The sequence below is a fragment of the Mus pahari genome, chromosome 1, assembly GCF_900095145.1.
Source record: "Mus pahari chromosome 1, PAHARI_EIJ_v1.1, whole genome shotgun sequence".
Taxonomy (NCBI): Eukaryota; Metazoa; Chordata; class Mammalia; order Rodentia; family Muridae; genus Mus; species Mus pahari.
In genome coordinates this window covers 40,152,306-40,174,546 of record NC_034590.1, presented here as the reverse complement: position 1 = coordinate 40,174,546, position 22,241 = coordinate 40,152,306, and the positions used below count along the sequence as shown (strand labels likewise).

Genomic DNA, 22,241 nt, shown 5'->3' with positions numbered 1-22,241 from the left:
CTGCCCCGCCCTGCCACCTCCCCGGAGGCTTTCTCCTTCTCACTCCATTGCCTCCTGCTGCGGGCGCTTATCTCTGCCCCCCTCCCCACAACACACACCTCCTCGGGACCACCTTCCAGTAGTTTCTTTACCAAACCTTGACTCTGCAAAGTCTAATCCACAAAAAGAATGACTTTTGAGCCAAAAGTGAGTTTGTTGATGTTCTTGAGCTACCATAAACACCGGCAAGCAGCCTCCTCCCCAGTGCCCCAAGCTTGTACTGACAGAGTTTCCACCACGCTCCCTTCTATGTGCAAAAACCATTTGCATTAATCCTTTTCAAAAAACTTTGCTTGGCTGAAAAATAGCAAATATGTAATAAACGCACATCTAACACAGGGCATCTAGGAATCTTTTCTGCCGGTTTCAAAGTCCCAACAGTCTCCTGGAAACTGTACCGTGCCTACGATTTACTAAAAAGCCAAGCAGGAGCTCATTTGACAAAGCAATATTCAAGGTCAACAATTTTTCTCCAGTATACACAGCTGTTTCAAAACGTTGCTTTGGGAGAATGCAGTGGTGAATGATTTCAAATTTCACCTTTCACCCGACTATGATGGAAACACACCTAAGGTCCCAACTACTGGGGAGACTGAAAGAGGAAGAAGGCTTGAGCCCATTAGCTGGAGAACAATCTGGGATCCTGATAGTGGGTCTTGGGGCAATGGTAACAGGAGACACAACACAATTCTGCACTGTGTGTAGCAGGGAATTCTTTTCCACTCCGGTAAAGCCAGAATTTTTTACTTCAGTGCCAAAAAGAATTTCAGAGTAAGTCATTGTGTCAAAGAGTCGCAGTTTATTAGATTTTAAACATAGATTTAAGGTTAATGGTAGAAAGATAGGTGTTTGGGGAAAGGGGTGGAAATAAGACACATCCAGATGGGTGTGGTCTTCTCCCTAAAGTGTCTACACTACAGCCTTATTTGTAAGTGTCTTTCAGTAACTGATAGGTTATTTCTCCGCCACTGGTGAAATGAGTCAATTTAAACCAGATTCGATTATGTTAAAGGCAGGTTTGTTGGGAAGCTGCTGTAAGATGGGCAAGTTCACCGGCCCAAGGATCAAGGCCAAGGAAGTTGCCATTGTAAAAGGAGAGGGGCAAAGGAGGGAGAGAGAAAGAGAGAAGACGAGGGATTTGAGAGACCAAAATGTCTGGATGATATAGGGAGGACCCTCCTCTGGGGGAAGGGCAGCCCAGACCCTGCAGTGGAAAGTTCAAGGTTGGGGGCAGGGTATGCCAGGTACGGACAGAGGGATGCTGGGAGAACCTGAAGATCGGGCTGCTTTGAGACGTAAAATGTGTACCTCAATCCCTTGCCCCAGGTCCGGAAACCAAACAGTAGCCACAAGTGTCTTTACAATGTAGCCATCATCATATATATTTGTCTATGTATGTGTCTTTGATAATAATGTGTTTTACTCAAACCATTAGCATGTAGGTCAAAAGTTTATTCATTAATTTGAACCTTGCTTCTGATGTTCTTAATATTGCTCTGTTTTACATTTGAACGAACTAACAAATGACGGAGAGGTTCTGGCCAGCCTCGGGAAGGCAAGCCTGGCTCTGGCAGGCCTTGCCCTTCGCCCCATTCCCTCTGCCTTGCTAAAAACCATTAGACTACATTCCTAAGGCCCATTCCCTAATATAGCCTTTTCCTCCTCTTTAAGCTGACTACCAAGGTCCAGCTATCAAAGTATTAAAATCCAGCAATCTAAAGCCCCCTTTGACTCACCTAATTGACAAGCACAACACAGGGTCCCCTTTTACCTTTATAAACTGCCCTTTTCCTATGAGCTATGTCTGTCTCCTCTCAGGAGACAGTCCAGTGTCCCTCCAGGACAAATGTCCCTTCCCCTTCTCCCTCATCCTCTATCTCCTGTCTTAGTCTCTCATTCCCTGCCCTTTGTCCCCCTGAGGCAAATAAATCTCCTTTGTGCTGAGAACTCGGTCTTGGCCCTTCAGATAGTGCCTTACTGTATAGCTCAGGCTGGCTTTAAAAATCTCCATCCTCCTGCCCTCAGCCTCCCACAGCCATGCACCATCTGCCAGACAAGACTGTTCAATACAACCAGCATTTACTCAAACATCCACAGCCATTTCTTTGCATACATTAAATGGTATAGTCTCCCTCCCCTTCCACTGTGTAGCAGTTTCCTTTCAAATTAAAACCCCTTCCACTTTTGAGAGAAACTTTTTGTTTTGCTTTGTCTTTTTGAGTCAGTTTCTCTGTGTAGCCCTAGATAACCTTGAACTCTGTAGACCAGGCTGGCCTCAAACTCACATAGATCTGCCTGCCTCTCCCTCCGGAGGGGAAGGGAGTACAGGGATTAAAGGCCTGAGCCACCACACCCTGCCTTGAAGCAAACTTCTTTTTTGTTGTTGTTGTTGTTCTTGTTTGTTTTTTGTTTGTTTGTTTTTTCGAGACAGGGTTTCTCTGTGTAGCCCTGGCTGTCCACTAGACAAGGCTGGCCTCGAACTCAGAAATCCGCCTGCCTCTGCCTCCCAAGTGCTGGGTTTAAAGGCGTGCGCCACCACCGCCAGGTTGGAAACTTATTAAAATCAAATGTTTACAGGGAAGGGAAACCACATGTAGACAGATAAAAATACTTCCAGGAAGATAGGAAGTAAAAAACAAAGAATAGCTCCAGGAAACCCCAGAAATGGACAAGATTCACTAGCCCCCCTCCCTCCAAAGAGAATATAAATAGTAAAGCCTGCTAAGAGTTAGCTCCAGATTGCCTGGAAAGAGTAGAGAACAGCTAAGTTGACTGTAAAAAGGCTCAAACAACTGAGCCCCATGGAAAGGCCACTCTCTAACCTGTCAGCTGCCCGCAGGCTGTGCAGTGGACTCCCGGTTTCCAGTTTTTGTGAGCTGTCACCCATGCTGGGGTGGGCTTTGGTGATGCAGCTGTCTTTATTTCTGCTCCTGTAAGTAACCCCAATAAACTCATTGATTCCAAGCTGGAGTTTGCTAGCGACTGTACTTTGTCTTTGTCCTTTGGTCTGCTGTCAGTTCCCAGTCTGGGGTGAGTAGAAGGTTGCTTATGTAACAGTCCTGAGAGAGATGGGTCCATGGGTAAAGGTGCTTTCAGTGAATCCTGGTGAATTAAATTCAATTTCCAGAACCTGTATAAAAGTGGAAGAGAGGGGTGAAATGGCTCAGCGGTTAAGAGCACCAACTTCTCTCGCTGAGGTCATGAGTTCAAATCCCAGCAACCACAGCAAAACAGGCTGGAGCAAGAGGGAGAAAGGGAAGGGGAAAAGAAAGTGGAAGGGAGAACTGAATTGATAAAATTGTCCTCTGACCTTCACACTTACACCATGGCATAGGTAACTACACATATAAAAATTAAAAAATAAAGCTGGGAGTGGTGGTGCACACCTTTAATCCCAGCACTTGGGAGGCAGAGGCAGGCAGATTTCTGAGTTCAGGCCAGCCTGGTCTACAAAGTGAGTTACAGGACAGCCAGGGCTATACAGAGAAACCCTGTCTCAAAAAACAAAACAAAACAAAACAAAACAAAACAAAACAAAACAAAAAGGTATGTTTTCCTTTATAAGGTGAATTATCTCCTTAAACAATGTGTGTGTGTGTGTGTGTGTGTGTGTGTATGTGTCTGTGTGTGTGTGTGTATGTGTCTGTGTGTGTGTGTGTATGTGTCTGTGTATTTAGAGGCCACTTTAGTCTCAGAGACACACACCCCCACATCTCTATCTTGTACTAGGCTGAATTCTAAGAAACAACTGGATTTCCAGAAACACCGTCTGGTCCCAGGTGCCTCATATGAACTTAGACCACAATACCTCATCCTATACTTTGTAGGTTATCACCCAGTCAGAATCGAAACCCAGAAGTTGCTAAAGGGGCTCTAATCGGTTGGTTTTGATCCAGGCCAAGTTATCAGGGATGCCATCTGAAGTATTTGACAGCTAGTAACCCACTTAAAATGGCAGGTGTGAAAGACAGTTGGAAATATACAACATGCATATTTCCCACGCCCATTGGCTGCCCCACCTAATTTGTGGGTTGTTTCGGTTTTTTTTGTTTGTTTGTTTGCTTGCTTTAAAAGGTTGTTCTGTATTGCTTCCCACTGACACGGTTTGGAATAGAACTCAAGCATTTCCCTGATATAGCAGTTTCTGAATAAAGACACTTTTCTGGTTCAAACTTGGTTTTCATGGGAGAGATCATTCCCAAATTCTTGGACCCAACATATACATATACCATATGTGTGTGTGTGTGTGTGTGTGTGTGTGATATATATTTCCATTATATATTTTTCATTATATATATGCTTTTGTTTGCTATTTCTATAACCATTTCATACCATTAGAACTGCCATAGCTTGGGCTGGAGAGATGGCTCAGCAGTTAGGAGCACCGACTGCTCTTCTGGTAGGTCCTGAGTTCAAATCCCAGCAACCACATGGTGGCTCACCACCATCTGTAGCAAGACCTGATTCCCTCTTCTGGTGTCTGAAGACAGCTACAGCACACTTACAAATAATAAATAAAATAAATCTTTTTTTTAAAAAAAAACTGCCGTAGCTTAATCATGTGCTTAGATTTCTGAGACAGCAGGACTGTAGAGATGACTCAGTGGTTAAGAGCACTGATTGCTCTTCCAGAGGTCCTGAGTTCAATTCCCAGCAACCAGATGATGGCTCACAACCATTTGTAGTGGGATCCTATGCCCTCTTCTGGTGTTTGAAGACAGCTACAGTGTAGTCATAGAAATAAAATAAATCTTTAAAACAGGATGCTTGAGACAGCAATCCTCAGATCCACCCCAGGACACTCTCCTTTCAAATACCTTGCACACGTTCCTTGACAGATTCACCCTGAGGTACTTGCCGACCACTTGAAGACTTTCACAAAAGGTTCCTCCCCTCTACTAATTACATTAGAATTAACAGAAGTTTTAGCTTAGGGCACAAGCTAGTCTCACATGTAGCTACATCTGAGGTCTGACATGCTCAGAAATTATCACAGATTTCCTAAACAGATGAGCAGACTGTCCACAAACGAGACACAATATTTCTAAGTCTTCTTTAAAAAAAAACTCAGCCATTTAACACTCATTACTGACACCAAAATTGCCCTGGGCCCTAAGCCAACATAAAAGAAAAATGCCGTTTATATCTGTGTTAAGAGGAGTGGCTCAGCAAAGACCTAGCCATGTGTTTGATTCGGCCTCTGTTCCAAGAGGACTCTTAAGTACCACTATGGCCTTCATCTGGCCTTACTTACCAACACAAGAATTTCCTCTGTGTTAAAAATACAGCTGTTGAGTCATTCCCAAGGTATTAGAGAAATTAAACAGTAAAAATTCAGCACCTAAACAATCGGCCCAGCCAGCTCCTGGATTTTAATGAATAAACAAATTCCTGTTGCAACAGTTGTTACTGTTTAGTGAAGGAGATGTGCTTCCTTAAAAAAAAAAAAAAAAAAAAAAAAAAAAAAANTGAACCACCATGTGGTTGCTGGGATTTGAACTCTGGACCTTTGGAAGAGCAGTCGGGTGCTCTTACCCACTGAGCCATCTCACCAGCCCCCAAAGTACTAATTCTTAAATAAGAAAGAGCTGCAAGCATTTGAGAGGGAAGCCCTTTTAAGTGTGAAGTTTGAAAACAAGAAGTTAAGTGAGGCGAGAATCCAGCAGACAAGAGCAGGTGTGTTCAGAGCAGCATGCCCACTGGGGTCTTCCCTAGATGGGTGCTGAAGCTAAAACCCACCGTGTACTGTACCATCAGCCAGCAACTGCAGGCCAAGGCTGGAGGGGGGGGGGCTTGTAATCATTGCTCCTCGCCAAACATAAAAAAATAATTTTTTTTTAATTAAAAACATTGGTAATCGAGGTGGTTAATTCCTGGTAAAAAACCATCACTGTAATTTAAGTAACGACGGTGTTTGCTGGATTTATTCATCATGCCTTTCTGCATGAGCATGAACCTAACAAAAAAACTAAAGCCGTGGGACTTTGATAAACTATCCTGTATCACATAATCTTTGTTTAGGGAGTGTGTGTGTGTGTGTGTGTGTGTGTGTGTACATATGCTGCTCACATGGTACACAAACATGTCCATATAAGTGGGGGGGGTTTTTTTTTGTTTGTTTGTTTTGGCTTTTGTTTTGTTTTTTTGTTTTTTTTTTCGAGACAGGGTTTCTCTGTATAGCCCTGGCTGTCCTGGAACTCACTTTGTAGACCGGGCTGGCCTCGAACTCAGAAATCCTCCTGCCTCTGCCTCCCAAGTGCTGGGATTAAAGGCGTATGCCACCACAGCCCAGCTTGCAGGAGTTTTAAAACATGAAATAAAGAAAAACTACACTATAATTCATAGAAGACATTAGAGAATACCTTATCTTAATGTAGGACATGCTGGTCCTATAGGACTGACAGGGCTGAGACAGGGGAGTCATTTGAATTTAGTAGTTCAAGGCCATCTAAGACAAAACACAGAGACTCTGAGTCAAAAAGAAGAGGAAACCAGAAATTCATTGTCTTCTAGACCAGTTTCCCATGGAATGCTGTCAATAATCCCATTGTTGCAATAAAGTCCCTAATATCTCAGTTTTATGATTGCTTTAAAAGTTTTAAATGGTCCCAGCACTCCGGAGGCAGAGCCAGGCGAATTTCTGAGTTTGAAGCCAGCCTGGTCTACAAAGTGAGTTCCAGGACAGCCAGCCAGAGCTACACAGAGAAACCTTGTCTCGAAAAAAACTTAAAAAAAAAAAAAAAAAAAAAAAAAAGTGAAGAGGGGCCTGGAGAAATGGCTCAGTGGTTAAGAGCATTGTGTTTTCTAGATGGACTCAGGTTCGAATCCCTACCCACACGGCAGCTCATAACTCTCTGTAACTCCAAGATCTCACACCCTCACACATACATTCAGGCGAATCACCACTGCACAATAAAACTTTTAAAAATATGTTAAAAATAAAGAGTGATAAAATAAGGGTTAATACAACCCCCGAAAATGTGACACAAACCACAGCTAGGGGCTGGAGAGATGGCTCAACTGTTTAAAGCACTGATTATTCTTCCAGAGGTCCTGAGTTCAATTCCCAGCAACCACATGGTGGCTCACAACCATCTGTAATGGGATCAGATGCCTTCTTCCGGTGTGTCTGAAGACTGTACTCACATACATAAAATAAGTGTACAGTGTACTCATATGAGTTAAATAAATAAATCTAAAAAACAACAACAAAAACAAACTAAAAAACCAAGAAACACAGCTAAAGCTTTGTGCTACAGCATGTGGCAGAAGAACATTATTTTCTAGACTACTTGCAGGAGTTTTTTTGTTTGTTTGTTTTGGCTTTTGTTTTAAAAGGTTGCTCTACTAGAGAAAGAACCTAAGGAGTTGAAGGAGCTTTCAGCCTCATACTGCTTGTGGACGTTGTACATCGTGGTGCGCACTAGGCTCCGCACCACGATGTACAACGTCCACAAGCAGGTTTGTTTTGCTTGGAGCTCACCTATTCAGCCAGCCTGGCTGTCCTGTAAGCCCCAGGGCTTCACCTCCCCCAGTGCTGGGATGACAGGCATACATCTCCATACCTGGAATTTTTATGTGGTTACTGAGGATTGAACTTGGGTCCTCGTGCTTCTCAGATAAGCACTTTACTGACTGAGCTATATCCCCAGGCTCCTAAATCATTTAATCGTTTAGTCCCAGAACCCTAACCAGGACAGCAAGGCAATTCAGAAAAAGGCAGACACAAGGACACACAGGAAGACTGGGATTGGGTGGGCTGAGCTCGCTGTTGGAGAAGTGACAGAAACATCATGGAAGCTCAGCCTATTATATACAATGCACAGGGAGGCTTAAGTAGTGCATATAGCTGAATCCAGGAGACAGGTTTAGCAGAACTGGGTAGGCACAGTCTCTGTAGGAGAGCAGTCTTCAGGCTCATCCAGGGACAAAAACGCTATGCTGGTCATTTTCTGTCCACCGGGGAGCAGAGGAAGCCTTTCCCCTCCCTCTGAGCTTCCCCCTAGGAAGGCTTTGCCATCCCTCTCAGCCTTAGCAGGGGAAGGCTTTGCCTCTTCCATGGGCTAAGGCATTGGGGCCCTTGACATGGCTGTGCCCGTGTCAACAGCATATATTCACTCAGGCCTGTACTTGCTCCCTATTGTACAGAGATGCCACTTCTCTGTGAAGAGCGATCAGCTGGATGTGAGGCCAAGGATAAGACCCACCCATGGATCCTCTGTTTTCCTTATATGTATAAACCTATGCTAGCAACTAATATACGAAGTAGACATGATAAGCAACTATCAACATTAACTAACAATATATAATTAAAAAGAATAGTTCTAACAATATGCTATAATAGTCTTGCCTTATATAATATAATACCTTAGTGCCATTAGTAAGTAAGGTAAGAGTTACAGGAACACAAGTCTCAGGAGACCTGCATGGCCCATCTGATAACCAGGAGCTCTGCTGAGTGATAAAGGGATGGGCAGCATCTATACAAAGCAGCCACATGGGACCTAGTGATGGGTCACATCCAGGCAGGACGGAGCCTAACACTGCGAGATTCTCTCACAGTACTCCAAGCAATGTGTGATTTAAACTTATGCATTATTTATAACTGGGATTTTTCATTTAATATTTCAGGGGTCACTAGCAACCACGGGTAACTGGAGCAAAATTGTTTACAAAGAGGTACAAGTACAATGTACTCAGCTTACTGAAAACCTATCTCAGTGCTTTATACTGTAAGCTTCCCATTAGAGAAACAATGAATTCTAGCAGATTTCACATAGTACAACCCACAGCCCCCATTCATCCAACCATCTACTTTTGTACAGCCCAAATCCCCAAAATAGTCTCTACACTATTTGTCAATAGTTAAAAAAAAAAAAAAAAATATTAGCCAAAGAAGACTATTTCACGACATGTCAATATTATAGGAAATTTTAAATTCAGCATCCATAATCATGGCAGTGGGGCCAGAGCTGATTTCCATAGCATCTACACCACATGGCCCACAGAGCTGATTCCCATAGCATCGACTCCACATGGCCCACTGCAGCAGGACCGACTGGAGACCTGAACCAGAGACCATGTGCTACACAAAGCTAGAAGTACTTCCTGCCCAGCCCTTTATAGAAACTTTATAGCTGCCCACCCTTGGGGTACAAGGGAGTAGGAGAGATATGACTCTCAAATATGCGGCGACGTATTTTTGGAGAATCAGTTAGTGCTTTGACAAGAAGCAATTTAGCTATGGGTTGTGTGATTGACAGTAGCCATAAGCGGAGAGTCGGAGAGCAGACATGGCCGGCGTAGGGGAGGGCTGCGTTAACATTCTTCTTCAAACAATCACTGCTTCTTGATGATTGATTTCGTTTTCCTCCCCCTTGCAGGAATTTGATCAGTTTGATGAAATTTCATTGATGTCAACTATCCAGCTGTCTGTGCCTTACCAAAAGAGCTGTTTGCCTCCAGGACAATAAACAGCCCGTGTGATCCTTTCTCTTGCTTAAGCAGGAAGTCACCACTCAACAGGAAGGAATTTAAAACCAATCCCACAAAATTTCGTGTTTGGTATAAAATGTGAAATATTTGAAGTCTGGGGATATTGTCATCTCAGAGGTCCCCAGTGGGAACACATGGCTGCTTTCTGGTTCAGTGAGAGGGTCACACCTTGCCCTCGAGACGAATATAATTGCAAACATTCCCCTCTGGGGAATATCTTGTAAGGAAGATTACCATGCTTTCTGTTAAAGCAAACCTCTCCCCTCGCTGCCTTACAAATTCTCAGGCTTACTGTATTTCATCAGCCTAAAGGCAGGGTTTGACATCAGCAATTGTTCGAGAACATTTGCTTTTACAGTGGAAAAAAAGAAATGAAAGAGCAGCTCCCAGACCCGAAAACCCCATGCCTCTCTGAGCCGTTTTCTTCTTAGGGAAAGATGGTGAGCTTTGTGTTGTTTGTTTGTTTGTTTGTTTGCAGGTCAGGACGGATGCAGTAGTTGATGCATCGTTGTGACTAACAAAAACATTTTATATCAGTTAAAGACTTTTTAAAAACTTCATTACAAAGTTAGAGAAAACATTAGGGCAGAAGAAAAGCAAATGGATTTGGGGAAAGTCGAAAATCCTGCACGCATGCCAGTATAGGGAAAATAAAAACGGCCTGAGTCAAATCCAAATACAAGCAAACCGAACAAACAAACAAACAAACAAACAAAATACCCTCCCGGCATGGCAGCACATACCCATAATCCCAGATTGTCTATGAGAGGTGAAACAGAAGTATCACATAAGCCGAAGGGTTTGGGGCAAGCTTGTGCAACACATCGAGGCCTTTTCTAAATAATAATAAGGATGATGATAATAATAATGATGATAACAACAGCAGCTGCAAGAGATTACAGCTCCATTATCAAAAGAGTAGAGTAGTATTGTTCACAACTGACACAACTGGTAAGGGCTTTCTCTCAGCATAGTAAGCATCCATAAACAGGGTCACATGACATTGTGACATGTGTTCATTTTATTTGAGACAGATCCTGGAACTTTCTCTGTAGACCAGGCTGGCCTCGAACTCTCAAAGATCTGCCTGCGTCTGCCTCCTGAGCACTGGGAGCTTCAGCACCACCAGCAAACCACCTTTACAAACAGGGACATCGCGTCGGTCCTCTGCTTGAACTCTGGCAGGGAAGGAACAAATCCCTCCTAACAGAAATGGGAAAAGGCCACCAAGCAGGGAGGGACAGCTCAGTACAGGGAGTTGGACAAATGTCTACAAATGCCCACAGGAATGTGAGAAACTAGGACCAAGACATCCCACCTGCAGCCAGGCCCAGTACAAAGCCCCCTGAGTTCCTCTAGAATCTAGTCGGGTCTCAGCCTGAGGGGCCGGGTGGATGGGTGGGTTTGCGGGGAGTCATAGAGCTGGCTTTCACCTGCTCCCGGGTAACAAAAGAAGCCAGGATCCCACCTGCAGGGCCAATTAAAGGGAATGTCTCATGTGGCCAATTAAGTAGTTAACAACTACTGGGGCTCATCAGATCACCCGTGGCTGCTTCCCTGCCTCACCCGGATGGGGAGAGAGAAGAATGAGTTTTATTTCTCTTTAAAAAAAAAAAAAAGAAGTATTTTAGTTAAAAACAACAATAACAACAAACAAACAAACAAACAAACCAAAACCAAAACCAAAACCAAAACCAAAACCAAAACTAAGTATTTTTGAAAAGCCAGCAGGCTGCATAAGACATCAATAGATGAACTGTCCCAAAAGTAAAGTTATTGTTTCTCTGACAGATTTTAAGAACCCAACTAACTCAGAGAAATGCCAAGACCGTGGGTGACATCGGATGGCACTTTTGCCAGGGAGCGCAGTAGGAAGCACTTCACAGACAGGATGAACCAGTCTGAAGCCAGCAGACATCAGCCAGCTGGTGAGCCCCTGTCGCTCCAGGCAGATGCAGCTGGGGACATGCGTGGGAAGCAGTATGCTCCGTAAAAGCGGGCGGGGGTGAGCCCCACTCCACAGAACAAGAAAACCGAGATAAATTTGACGGTGGACCCACTGGGTTTAGGCAGCAGGTGCTTGCAACCACCGCCTACAGTCAGCTTCCAGTGAGTGTTTTCTGGGAGTTTAGTTGCTTGTTTAAATACTTTGCAGAATTCAAGAACAATCACAAGCCAAGTCACACTTTTCAAACACAGGGGAATACTCTAGGCAGCAGGGGGGTTTACCGAGAAAAAAAAAAAAGGAAAAGAAAAAAAGAAAAAGAAAAAGAAAGGAAAAAAATTCAAGGTAATCAAGAAGGTAGGTGTAACAGAGAGGGTGACCCGCGCGGTCCTAGCTTGAGCGATTTCAGTGATGGGTCCTAGTAACCACGCAGTCTTGGGACAGTTGGTTGCTACAGGGTCGAGCACCATGATGTCATGTATCCTATGGAATCAACTAAATTGAGTCCATAGTTCTGGCGGCGCTATGACCCTCGAGTGTCCAGAGGCCGCCAGTTCTGCTCCCAAGGGGCGTGGCCTTTCCACACTCCCCACGTGGTCTTTTCCGTCCTGGATCCTGGCTGGACCAGCCCAGCGCAGCCGGGTCTCATGGATTCGCAGTCCCGCTGCGTGGTGGTGACCGGTAAGCCCAAGTTTCCCTGCGTTCCGGGTTTCGATTTCGGCTGCTTTCTGCTGGGGCCTGGAATGCGCACTTGCTCGACTCTGCTTGTAAACAGCTCTCCCAGGGAAACAGGAGTGGCAACTGGTGTTGGTAGGAATTCCAGATGGAAGCTGACTTCCTGCTCGGCCCTATTAAAAAAACACAGGCTTTCCTGTCTCTGAGCCCCTTCGCCACAAATAACTTGAGTGCCATGCACGGAGGTGACCGCTTGTGGCTTAGGTTCACTCAGACCTTGTTTGTCCTTCAGCCCCTTGGGGAGGAGCCCAGGCTGTCACCTGCTGTCCCTAAGCCTAGGACCCAGTGGAGAATTGCAGATTTAGACAGAACAGACGCTTAAGGGCCTCATACCATCCTTTTAAAGGACCAGTTCTTGAAGGAGACTGCAGTCGCCAGACCTCATGGTGCTTTTGCTATTGTGGAAACACTGAACTAAACCAACGCACACACTGGTTGTGGATGCCTCCGAACACACACACACACACACACACACACACACACAAACACACGCACACGCACGCACGCGTGCACACACACACACACACACACACACACTGGTTGATGCCTCTGAACCCCAAAAGGTCAGCCTGGATGGAATGGTGACTGCTCTGTCCTCCATCTCAGCCGCACATCTGAAGTCACCCCAGCCACAGGCACCTGTCATTGTCACAGCTGGTCCCTATGGGCTTACTCTCTCCTCACGATGCTCTTATTTTTAGTCAGACACCAAAGCGCTTTATTTATTTTTAGTTAGACACATTTGGCACATTTCAAGTTTTCCGACTTGTATTCGATAAAGGGAAACATAAAGGATTCCTGTCACCTGTCCTAATTGAAAACTTCTTTGATAAATACTTTCGGACAGTGATTCATACAATCAGCCTTCCAAAAGGAGAAAAAAAAAAAAAAAAGCATTCTTTTGAGACACTCTTATTCCCCTGCACTTTTGATTTTTTTTTTTTTTCTTTTTAATCTCGGGTCCAGAGATGGAATGGCTCAAATTACACTTGACATCCTCAGGAAACCATACTCTTGGTAAAAAGCAGTGCCTGTCTCAAATGAAATATAGGCATGGAAATGTGCTGCCCCCTCTTGGACTCACGTCTTTCCCTACATTTCTCTCATCAGCCAGGAGTCGCTGGGAGTCAATCGCCATTGGGAAATGCCCACTGGATCCCAGAGTGTGGCCTTCCTTTATTAGTGATGTTTGGAGTTGCGGGGGGGGGGGGGGAGGCTCTTCATTTTATTGGAGCCACTAGATGTGTAAATCTTGTCTTGACAACTGGCATGTAGACAGATGGGGAGATGCAAGGATTCTAACAAACAGCCTTCAGATCAAGCTATTGGCCAGCACCAACAGTAAAATGAGAGACCAGGTGAACCTGCAGTCCTCCCCAGGATTCGCTGATGCTACCACATTTTCTGGCTGACTCTCCAACTCTGTTCCAAGGCAGTCTTGATGGTGAATGGGGCTTAGCCCAGCAAAACAAGACCTTCTAACCTTGCTCCCTGAGTTGTCTTTCCTAATTTAAAACAAACAAGGATGTAGTTTCCTCAAAGCTGAATGTGGTCCTAAAGCGTGGGATATGTGTGTCGATGGATTTTTAATGATCCTAGAGGAAGCTGGCTTCTCAGTCTTTCTACTTATTCTCAACATTTTCTGTGCCGTTCTTTTGAGCTGCAGATTCCCACAGCAGCTACAAGACTGTGTATCCTGTCAGTCAAAGCCACATGGTAGTCCTGAGATGCTGGGCCATTGTGTTGAAAAGCTTTCTGTCCCCTGAAGTTTTTCTCCCTAGGAACCAATCCTGATGATGGGTCACAACCAGCACACTCAGCAGTTGGCAGGCATAGCTGCATCCCCTCTCCAGTGCTGCCACCTACTCTAGAGGCCCTGGGGTCCAGCGACTTGTTGTAGCATCCTGATCTTTTACAGACTCCAAAGTGTGGCAACTGAGAAGTATGCACTGGGAGTCAGGTGAGGAACTCAACCCTTCAGTCATACTCCAGATAAAACTGAGCAGGACGATGCTCAACCCTACCTGCAGCCCAAGCTGAGAGGAGGCTCCCCTCCTCTCAGTCTGACATGCTAGCCTCCCCCAGTAGGAGGCCACACATTTTTTTATTTTAGAAATATAGATCAAGAAGAAATTGTAAAGAAAGAGAACTCCTTGCAAATCTCACTAGGGTTGCCTGCTGCTGACATCTTCAATGTCAAATCCAACATATTAACATCAGTACAATTAAGAAAGAGAGAAGCAGAGAGAGGGGAGAAGGAAGGGAAGGAGAAAGGGATGGAGGGGGTTGAGGAATGAGCATGTGCGCATGTGCACACAGACCGCTCTATACAATTTAGACCAGTGCAAGGCTGCCTGGAATTGCCTCCACCTCAAAACGCCCTCCTCTGCTACCACTCCCTTATAGCTTCTTCCACACTTTCTTCCCCCATTTTAACATTTGGTGTACTTTTCAGACTCATTTGGCTGTAATAAAATGAAAACAAACAAACGACAAAGGATAAAGGAGTTTATTTCCGTTTACAATTCCAGGTTACAGTTCATCATGGTGGGCACTTCAGAGAGCTGGTCACATCACATCCACAGTCAAAAGCAGAGAGAAATGCATACATACTTGCTCTCTTGTTTGCTTTCTCATGTTCAGCTTGGATTTCTTCATTCTTTTATAGTTCAGGACCCAATGCCTAGGGAATGACACTGCCCATAGTGAACTGGGATCCCCCACATCAATTAACAAAATAGTCCCTAGCAGAAATGCCCACCAGACAACCCAATGTAGATGATCATTGAGACTGTCCCTCTCTGGGATTCTAGGTTATATCAGGTTGACAAAGCTGACCACTGCAGATTTAGTTTCCATGTTGGTTGAGGTGTTGTAAGAAAACATCTGATATGAACACCATAGATGGAGGAGAGATTTATTTTATAGCTGTTGTCAGACATTTCCATCCACTGTGGCCAGTATCATTGTATCTGAGCCCTTGATGAGGGAGAAATTCATAGTGACAAAGGAAAAGTAGAGAAGAAGGTTTTGTCTGATGGTGGACAGGAAGCAGAATGTAACAGCGACAGGAACCCAAGATATAGCCCAAGGAAGTGCTCCCAATGACCCACTTCCTTCAACCTGGCCCCATCCTCCATGGTTCTACCACCTCAAAGTAGTTTGTTCACATTTTACATCATCAAAGAATGACCATTTGAGGGGGCTGGAGAGAAAGATCAGTGCTTAAGAGCACTGGCTGTTCTTCCAGAGACCAGGGTTTGATTCCCAGCATCCACTCATGGTTGGCTCTTGACCACCCATAACTTCAGTTCTAAAGGATCTGATACCCTCTTCTGGCCCGCATGGGCACCTGTACACACGATTACAAATAAAAAAAGTCTTTTTGAAAGGTCAGTTAAACCAAAGCGTTCATTAGGTCAAGCCCTCATGATGTCATCCTCTCTCCAAGACACACCTAGTTGTATTCTGGCCATCTCTTGATACAGTCAAGTTGGCAGTTTTTATTAATAACTCCCCTGACAGCCATTAGTCTCTTAGCTATTTTTCCAATTATCTTTATAAGGAAAGTATTATGACCATGGAATCAGGTAGTATGTGGCCATCCGATACTGGAATTTTTTTTTTTTCACTGTGATTCTTCTAAGGTTCGTCCAAGTTTTTGGAATGTGTTCATAGATAGGTTATTTTTTAAATGTGAATGAATTTATTAAGATGTAGCACTTGGCTGGCACAGTGGGTAAGAATTCTTGATGCCTAAGCATGATAAAAAATTTTTTTAAAAAGCCAGGTATATCCATGCACGTAACCTGTAATGCCAGCACAGGGGGTTGGGGGGAAACAGGAGGACCTCTGTCGCAGCAATAAGACAGAAAGTAAAGGACACCTGATGTCCTCCTCTAGTCTCCATAGATGAACTTGTGTGCACATCTGCATACATGCATGTGCATGTAACATACACACACACAGACACACACACACACATTTCTCATGCTCTACATTTCACCCATTTAAAGTTCGCGTGTCAGTGCCCCTTAGTACAGACACAGAGATAGAGATGCTGAAAGAGATCCCATCAATGTCATGGCCCATAGGATCCCATATTCAACAGGCATAGCCCCGGGAAAAGGCAAATTCACCTTCTCTCTATATAGCTATGCCTATTCAGGACAGCTAACATACATGGATTTAGAATTCTTTGTCTTTTGAAACTAATTCATTTCACTTACCACGCTCACAGTGTTCATCCATGTTATAGTATGCATCAGTTTGCATACAAATTACATACAGGCCCTTTTGCTACAAAGTATTTCATTGTATGGATTATTCCACATTTGTTTTTCATTCCTCAACTTATAACCATCTTGGTTGTTTCTACTCCCTGGCCCCTTTTCATGGCAGAGTAATATTCTACAATATGGATGATTCCATAGCTTGTCAAGTCGTTGTGACGGTTAGCTTTAATTGTCAACTTGATGAAACCTAATCACCTGAAGAGAGTCCCAGTCAAGAATTGTTGAGGAATTGGGTTGGCTTTGTGGGCATTTTTTTTGGGGGGTATCTTATTTAAGCTAATTGATGTAAGAAGATAGTTTACTGTGGGCAGAACCATTCTCTAGGCAATGGTTGGCCTGTGGGCATGTCAACATTCCCTAGGAATGGTTGGCCTGTGGGTTTGTCTGTGCCCACAAGTAAGACAATAGACTAATTGATATGAGAAGGCCCAGCCCACTGTGGGTGGTACCATTCATTAGGCTGGAGATCCTTGAGCTGTAGGAGAGAGGAGAAATCAAACTGAGCACAAGCGAGTGAGCATGTGTGCATTTCTCTCTGCTCTTTGATTGTGGACGCTATGTGACTATTGTTTGAAGTCCCTGCCTCAACTTTCCCACAGTGATGGACTATAACATAATTATATGCTGAAATGAATTCCTTTCTCCTCTAAGTTGCTTTTTGTTGTTGTTTTTATTACAGCAACACTTAAAGTAGAACAGTTATTAACAACCTGTAGAAGAACATATAAACAGTTTACAGTTAGGGTATTATAAAGACCAATACTATGAACAATAGTTTCCAGTTCTGAGATTAATGTCCAATTAATAATAATAAGACAATAAAATGAAATAAGACCACAGTGAAATGTGACAACCATCTATAAATACTGGTAAGAATGAGAAACTGGCAGGGCTGGAGAGATGGCTCAGCGGTTAAGAGCAATGACTGTTCTTCCAGAGGTCCTGAGTTCAAATCCCAGCAACCACATGGTAGCTCACAACCATCCATAATGAGATCTGATGCCCTCTTCTGGTGTGTCTGAAGACAGCTACATATAACAATAAATCTTTGGGCTGGAGCCAGCAGGTCCAGAGCGAGCAGAGGTACTGAGTTTAATTTTCAGCAACCACATGCTGGCCTACAACCATCTGTCCAACTACACTGTACTCATATACATAAAATAAACAAATAAAATCTTTTTTGGGGGGGTTGGTCTTTTTCGAGACAGGGTTTCTCTGTATAGCTTTGGCTGTGATAAGACAACAATTTATTTCATTTCGATACAGGTTCTTGCTATGTAGCCCAGACTAGCCTGGAACTTTCAATCCTTCTACCTCAGCCTTCCAGGTGCAGGGCATTTACCACTATGATCAGCCTCTCTGAGGCTCTGAACTACAATGTTAAACATCCTCTCAGCCAGGCAGTGGTGGCACATGCCTTTAATCCCAGCACTTGGGAGGCAGAGGCAGAGGCAGAGGCAGAGGCAGAGGCAGAGGCAGAGGCAGAGGCAGAGGCAGAGGCAGAGGCAGAGGCAGAGGCAGAGGCAGAGGCAGAGGCAGAGGCAGAGGCAGAGGCAGAGGCAGAGGCAGAGGCAGAGGCAGAGGCAGAGGCAGAGGCAGAGGCAGAGAGGCAGAGGCAGATGGATTTCTGAGTTCAATGCCATCCTGGTCTACAGAGTGAGTTCCAGGACAGCCAGGGCTATACAGAGAAACCCTGTCTCAAAACAACAACAACAACAACAAAATTTCTCTCATGTGCTTCTGTGGTGACTGTAAGTCCTCTGCAGTCAAAATCTCCTCATTCCTTTTGTCTAGTCTTTAATTAGACCTTTTAAATATATCCCATAATAGTCTTTATACAATAGATATGTGCTTTCCCTGTAATAACCTCTTAACAGAGCACTCACTCCCAGCAGGACCCTGATCCTGTATACCCCCCTCCCCCATTCTGGACGCTGTTTCGTCCTTCCCACCCAGTGTGCGGTGGCATCTGGACACCTTGAGTGAGGGAAGCAGAGGGTGTAGAACCACAGCTGGACCACCCCCCCAACACATACCACACCCTGTCCTTAGCCACCACTCCACAAATATCTCCTGAAGCTCTGGTTAGCCTCCAACTTGATATACTTGCCGTGTAGCAGAGGATGGCCTTAAAATGTCTGCTCTTCCTGCCTCCACTTTCTGATTCTTCTGGTTAGAGATGTGCTCTGCCATGGCTGCTTTTGTGGTTAGGCTTGCATCCCAAGCTTTGAGCATGCTGGGTGAGCGCTTTACCTACTAAGCTCGTGCTTTCTTTTCTTTTTTGTGCTTGGGTTGAACCCTGTGCACATTACCTGTATCCCTCGCACCCCATAAGCCATACCCACAGCAGCCTCAATGTTTGTGATTATTATGGAGTCCATGTTTTCCTTTTGGATCAAAGCTCCTGAGACACAACAGCCCCATTTTTTCTCCCTTTATAAACTTCAGTCTTACTTCTTACATCTAAGGCTTTGCTCTCCATGTTGAATTCACTTGTACCCAAACTGCAAGTCATAAGGGACCAGGATTTTGCCTCTTGGTTTCTGTCTTAATTAGCGGTCTTTGCTGTGAGAAAATACTCTACAAGAGCAACTGAAGGAAGAAAGGGTTTATTCTGGTCTATAATTCGATGGCACCGGCTATTGTGCCAGGGAAATCACTGTGGCAGGATAATATTTATAATCAGGAAGCAGAGAGCGATGGATGCAGGTTACTGCTCAGCCCCTTTTCTCTACTTACACAGCCCAGGATCCCCAGCCAGGGAATGACACTGTCCACAGTGGACAAGTCTTCCCATTTCAACGAACACAGTCAAAATGTACTCCCTTTTCAATGAACACATTCAAAATATACTCCCTATCGTGTGCGGAGGCCTGGCTCCCAGGCAATTCTGGATCCTGTGAACAGTTAGCAGGCATCCCAAGTGTCCCATCGCTACAACACCATTGATTAAAAATGTGGTCCTCTCCCATGGGATTGCTTTTGTGCCTTTGCCAATAAGCCGCTGGGGATGCTCACACGGGTTGATTTCCGGTCCTCCACAAAGCGTGTGTTAACGGTTTGAATGTGAAACTCATGTACTTGAATACTGGGCCACTAGCTGGGGTTGTGGTTCTGGAGAGGCTTGTGGAGTCTTTAAGGAGTAGAGTCTAGCTGGAGGAAGTGCCTTGTTGGGAAAACAGTCTTGGAATTTGTAGCTCCACTTTGGTTCAGCAGTTCACATTCCCGACTGCTGATATTTATGAACGACCTACATCCTGACACGTCTTGTCACAGCCAAACATTATTGTCCGACCCTGATGGACCTGGCCCTCTGAACCATGAGTCAGGATAAATCCTCCCTGCCAGAAGTTGCCTCTGTTAGGTATTTTGTAACAGCTATGAAGAAAGCAACTAATGCAGTTTGATTCCAGTCCGGCACTTGTGCATACTTGTCGAAAGTGAATCAGACCAGTCTTTCAATTATGTATTTGTTACTGTGCGTGCGTGCGTGCGTGCGTGCGTGTGTGTGTGTGTGTGTGTGTGTGTATGTATGTATGTATGCGCGCGCACACACATGTACTTGCACACGTGTGTCCATGTCTGTGTGCCTGAGCCATGTTGTTTGGGTGCCTGCGTAGGTCAGGAGAGGACAATAGATCTGGGGCTGGAGTTTCAGATAGTTGTGAGGCTCTGAACATGGATGCAGGGAACTGAACTCAAGTCCACTGGAAAAGCAGCTTGGTGGCTTGTCTTTGTTGTCAACTTGATACACCTGAAAAGAGGGGACCTCAACTGAATTGCCTCCATCAGATTCAACCTATGTACCTGTGTGTGGGGCAGGGTTTTTGTTTTGTTTTGTTTGTTTGTTTGGGGTTTTTTTGGTTTTTTGTTTTTTTTTTTTTTTTTTTTTTTTGCTAATACATAAAGGGGGACTTGGCCCACTATTTGTAGTGCCACCCTGGGCAGGTGGTCCTGGGTTGTATATGCAAGCTGCTAAGTGGCATTTGTCTGTGGTCCCTGCCTCCATGTTCCTACCTTGAATGTCTGTCTCCTTGGCTTTCCTTGATGATGGGCAGTAACAGAAACCAAATCAACCCTACCCTACCCAGGTTGGTTTTTGGGCAATTTATCACACACAGCAACAGCAACCAAGGCCAGCAGGAGGTACTTTTAACCTCTGAGCCATTTCTCCCACACACTCCCTTTTCTTTTGGGCTCCCTGACTAGGTTTCATACAGCCAATTCTGAGGAAGCCCCCAGATTAGCAAGGCTGAGGTTCTCTGGGGCCTACGGATCTTGTTGCCAGGTGACAGAACTTGTTACTGGGTAGTGTGGGCTGGTTTGAGCAAACCTGGTTATCTTTGGTTTCAGGTTTTGGGCCCTTCCGGCAGCACCTGGTGAATTCCAGCTGGGAAGCCGTGAAGGTAAATCCTGTCCCAGGTCAACCTGGTTCTTTCTGTGCCTCTTGGGAAACCCCAGAGCGTGGGACTCCTAAGAAACCAGAGTCGCCTTGGAAGGAAGGCAAGCAGGGGCCCCTGGAAGAAAGGCTTGTATTTGGTCCTGGAATGGTGTGACTTGCCTGGTCAGGTCCTTCTCCCATTTGTTCAGGGACACTCCTAGGTGGGATCAAGGTCCATGTAGGCTCTGTTGTACCTAGGGCTAGATTCTTGCCCTCTCTTCCTTTGGATTGTGGGGCCTGGGGAAAGTCATTTTCACCAGCTCTTGTCCTCACCGACACGTGCAACACGTGCAGGAGTGATAACATGGATGTCCCTGGGCTCCACTGACGACTCAGGGTGATGGCAGCTTTGTCCACACTGCTCTGCGTGAGCACGGCATGGGGTGTGGGTGAGAACGTGGTTGTTACTGTCAACAGCATGCTTGCTTTTGAGGATATAGCTAACCAGGAGAGAGGAAATCCTCTGACTGCCCACTATGCATAGGAGGGTTGGAGTCCCCACCTCCCTAGGCCAACTATCTGCCATCAGTCCTCATGTGGGTGTCACTTAGAGGCTCTGCGTATTGAAAGCTGCCTGTTCGAACTTGGCTTTCAACTTCACACTGATGTTGGATCAAGCCAAATGTGGGGCCTGGAGTCTATTCTCAGGGTTTCCCAGTCCGGCTGAGTAACGCAGCAAAGCTGCTAGCGTCCCGCACTCACGGCCACCGTGGCACTGACTTTGTGGTCTGACAACACAGAGGCAGGCAGGAGACTCTTGACCCTTGAGTTAGCATTTGGGCTTTTGCTTTTCCAATCATAAAAAAGCCCAGAGATCCTTGGACTCATTGCCAAGCCTTGCTCTGGTACACAAGGTAACAGAGAAGCCAGGACCGGATTTTCATGAGCTCCTGGCTTTCTGCAGCCAGTCTCTGATCAGCAGGACTTCTGCCAAGTCCCCAGTAGTCCCAGACCCTTAAGTTTCTTTCTGCAGCCATAAACAATGGAAAAGCGCCAGACTGCTTCTGGTTTGCCTCTCAGTTTCTCCAGTTGCAAGTAGTGGCTTGCAGGCATGCAAACAAGCTTGCTCAAGTTTTGGTGCCTCCGTTTCCCCATTTAAATATATATGTGTATATATTTGTATATATATGTCTTAGTCAGGGTTTCTATTCCTGCACAAACATCATGACCAAGAAGCAAGTTGGGGAGGAAAGGGTTTATTTGGCCTACATTTCCATACTGCTTTTGATCACCAAAGGATGCAGGACTGGAACTCAAGCAGGTCAGAAAGCAGGAGCTGATGCAGAAGCCA

General features: G+C 45.1%; 2 protein-coding genes across 2 annotated transcripts in view; one reads left to right on the top strand and one right to left on the bottom strand.

The window, feature by feature from the left end:
- Fam169b (family with sequence similarity 169 member B) overlaps positions 1–10,689 on the bottom strand; it is a 99,298-nt gene extending 88,609 nt beyond the window's left edge. Inside the window, exons 1-2 of the mRNA XM_029535540.1 lie at positions 10,678–10,689; positions 2,862–2,937 (exon numbers count right to left, since the gene is read on the bottom strand). Coding sequence (XP_029391400.1) covers positions 2,862–2,937; positions 10,678–10,689 — 88 coding nt within the window. The remainder of the gene's footprint in view (positions 1–2,861; positions 2,938–10,677) is intronic.
- A 1,413-nt stretch (positions 10,690–12,102) lies between these two features.
- Positions 12,103–22,241, top strand: part of Pgpep1l (pyroglutamyl-peptidase I like) — a 31,766-nt gene continuing 21,627 nt past the window's right edge. Inside the window, exons 1-2 of the mRNA XM_021191662.2 lie at positions 12,103–12,160; positions 20,863–20,915. Of these exons, the coding sequence (XP_021047321.2) occupies positions 12,127–12,160; positions 20,863–20,915 (87 nt within the window). The 5' untranslated portion in view covers positions 12,103–12,126. The remainder of the gene's footprint in view (positions 12,161–20,862; positions 20,916–22,241) is intronic.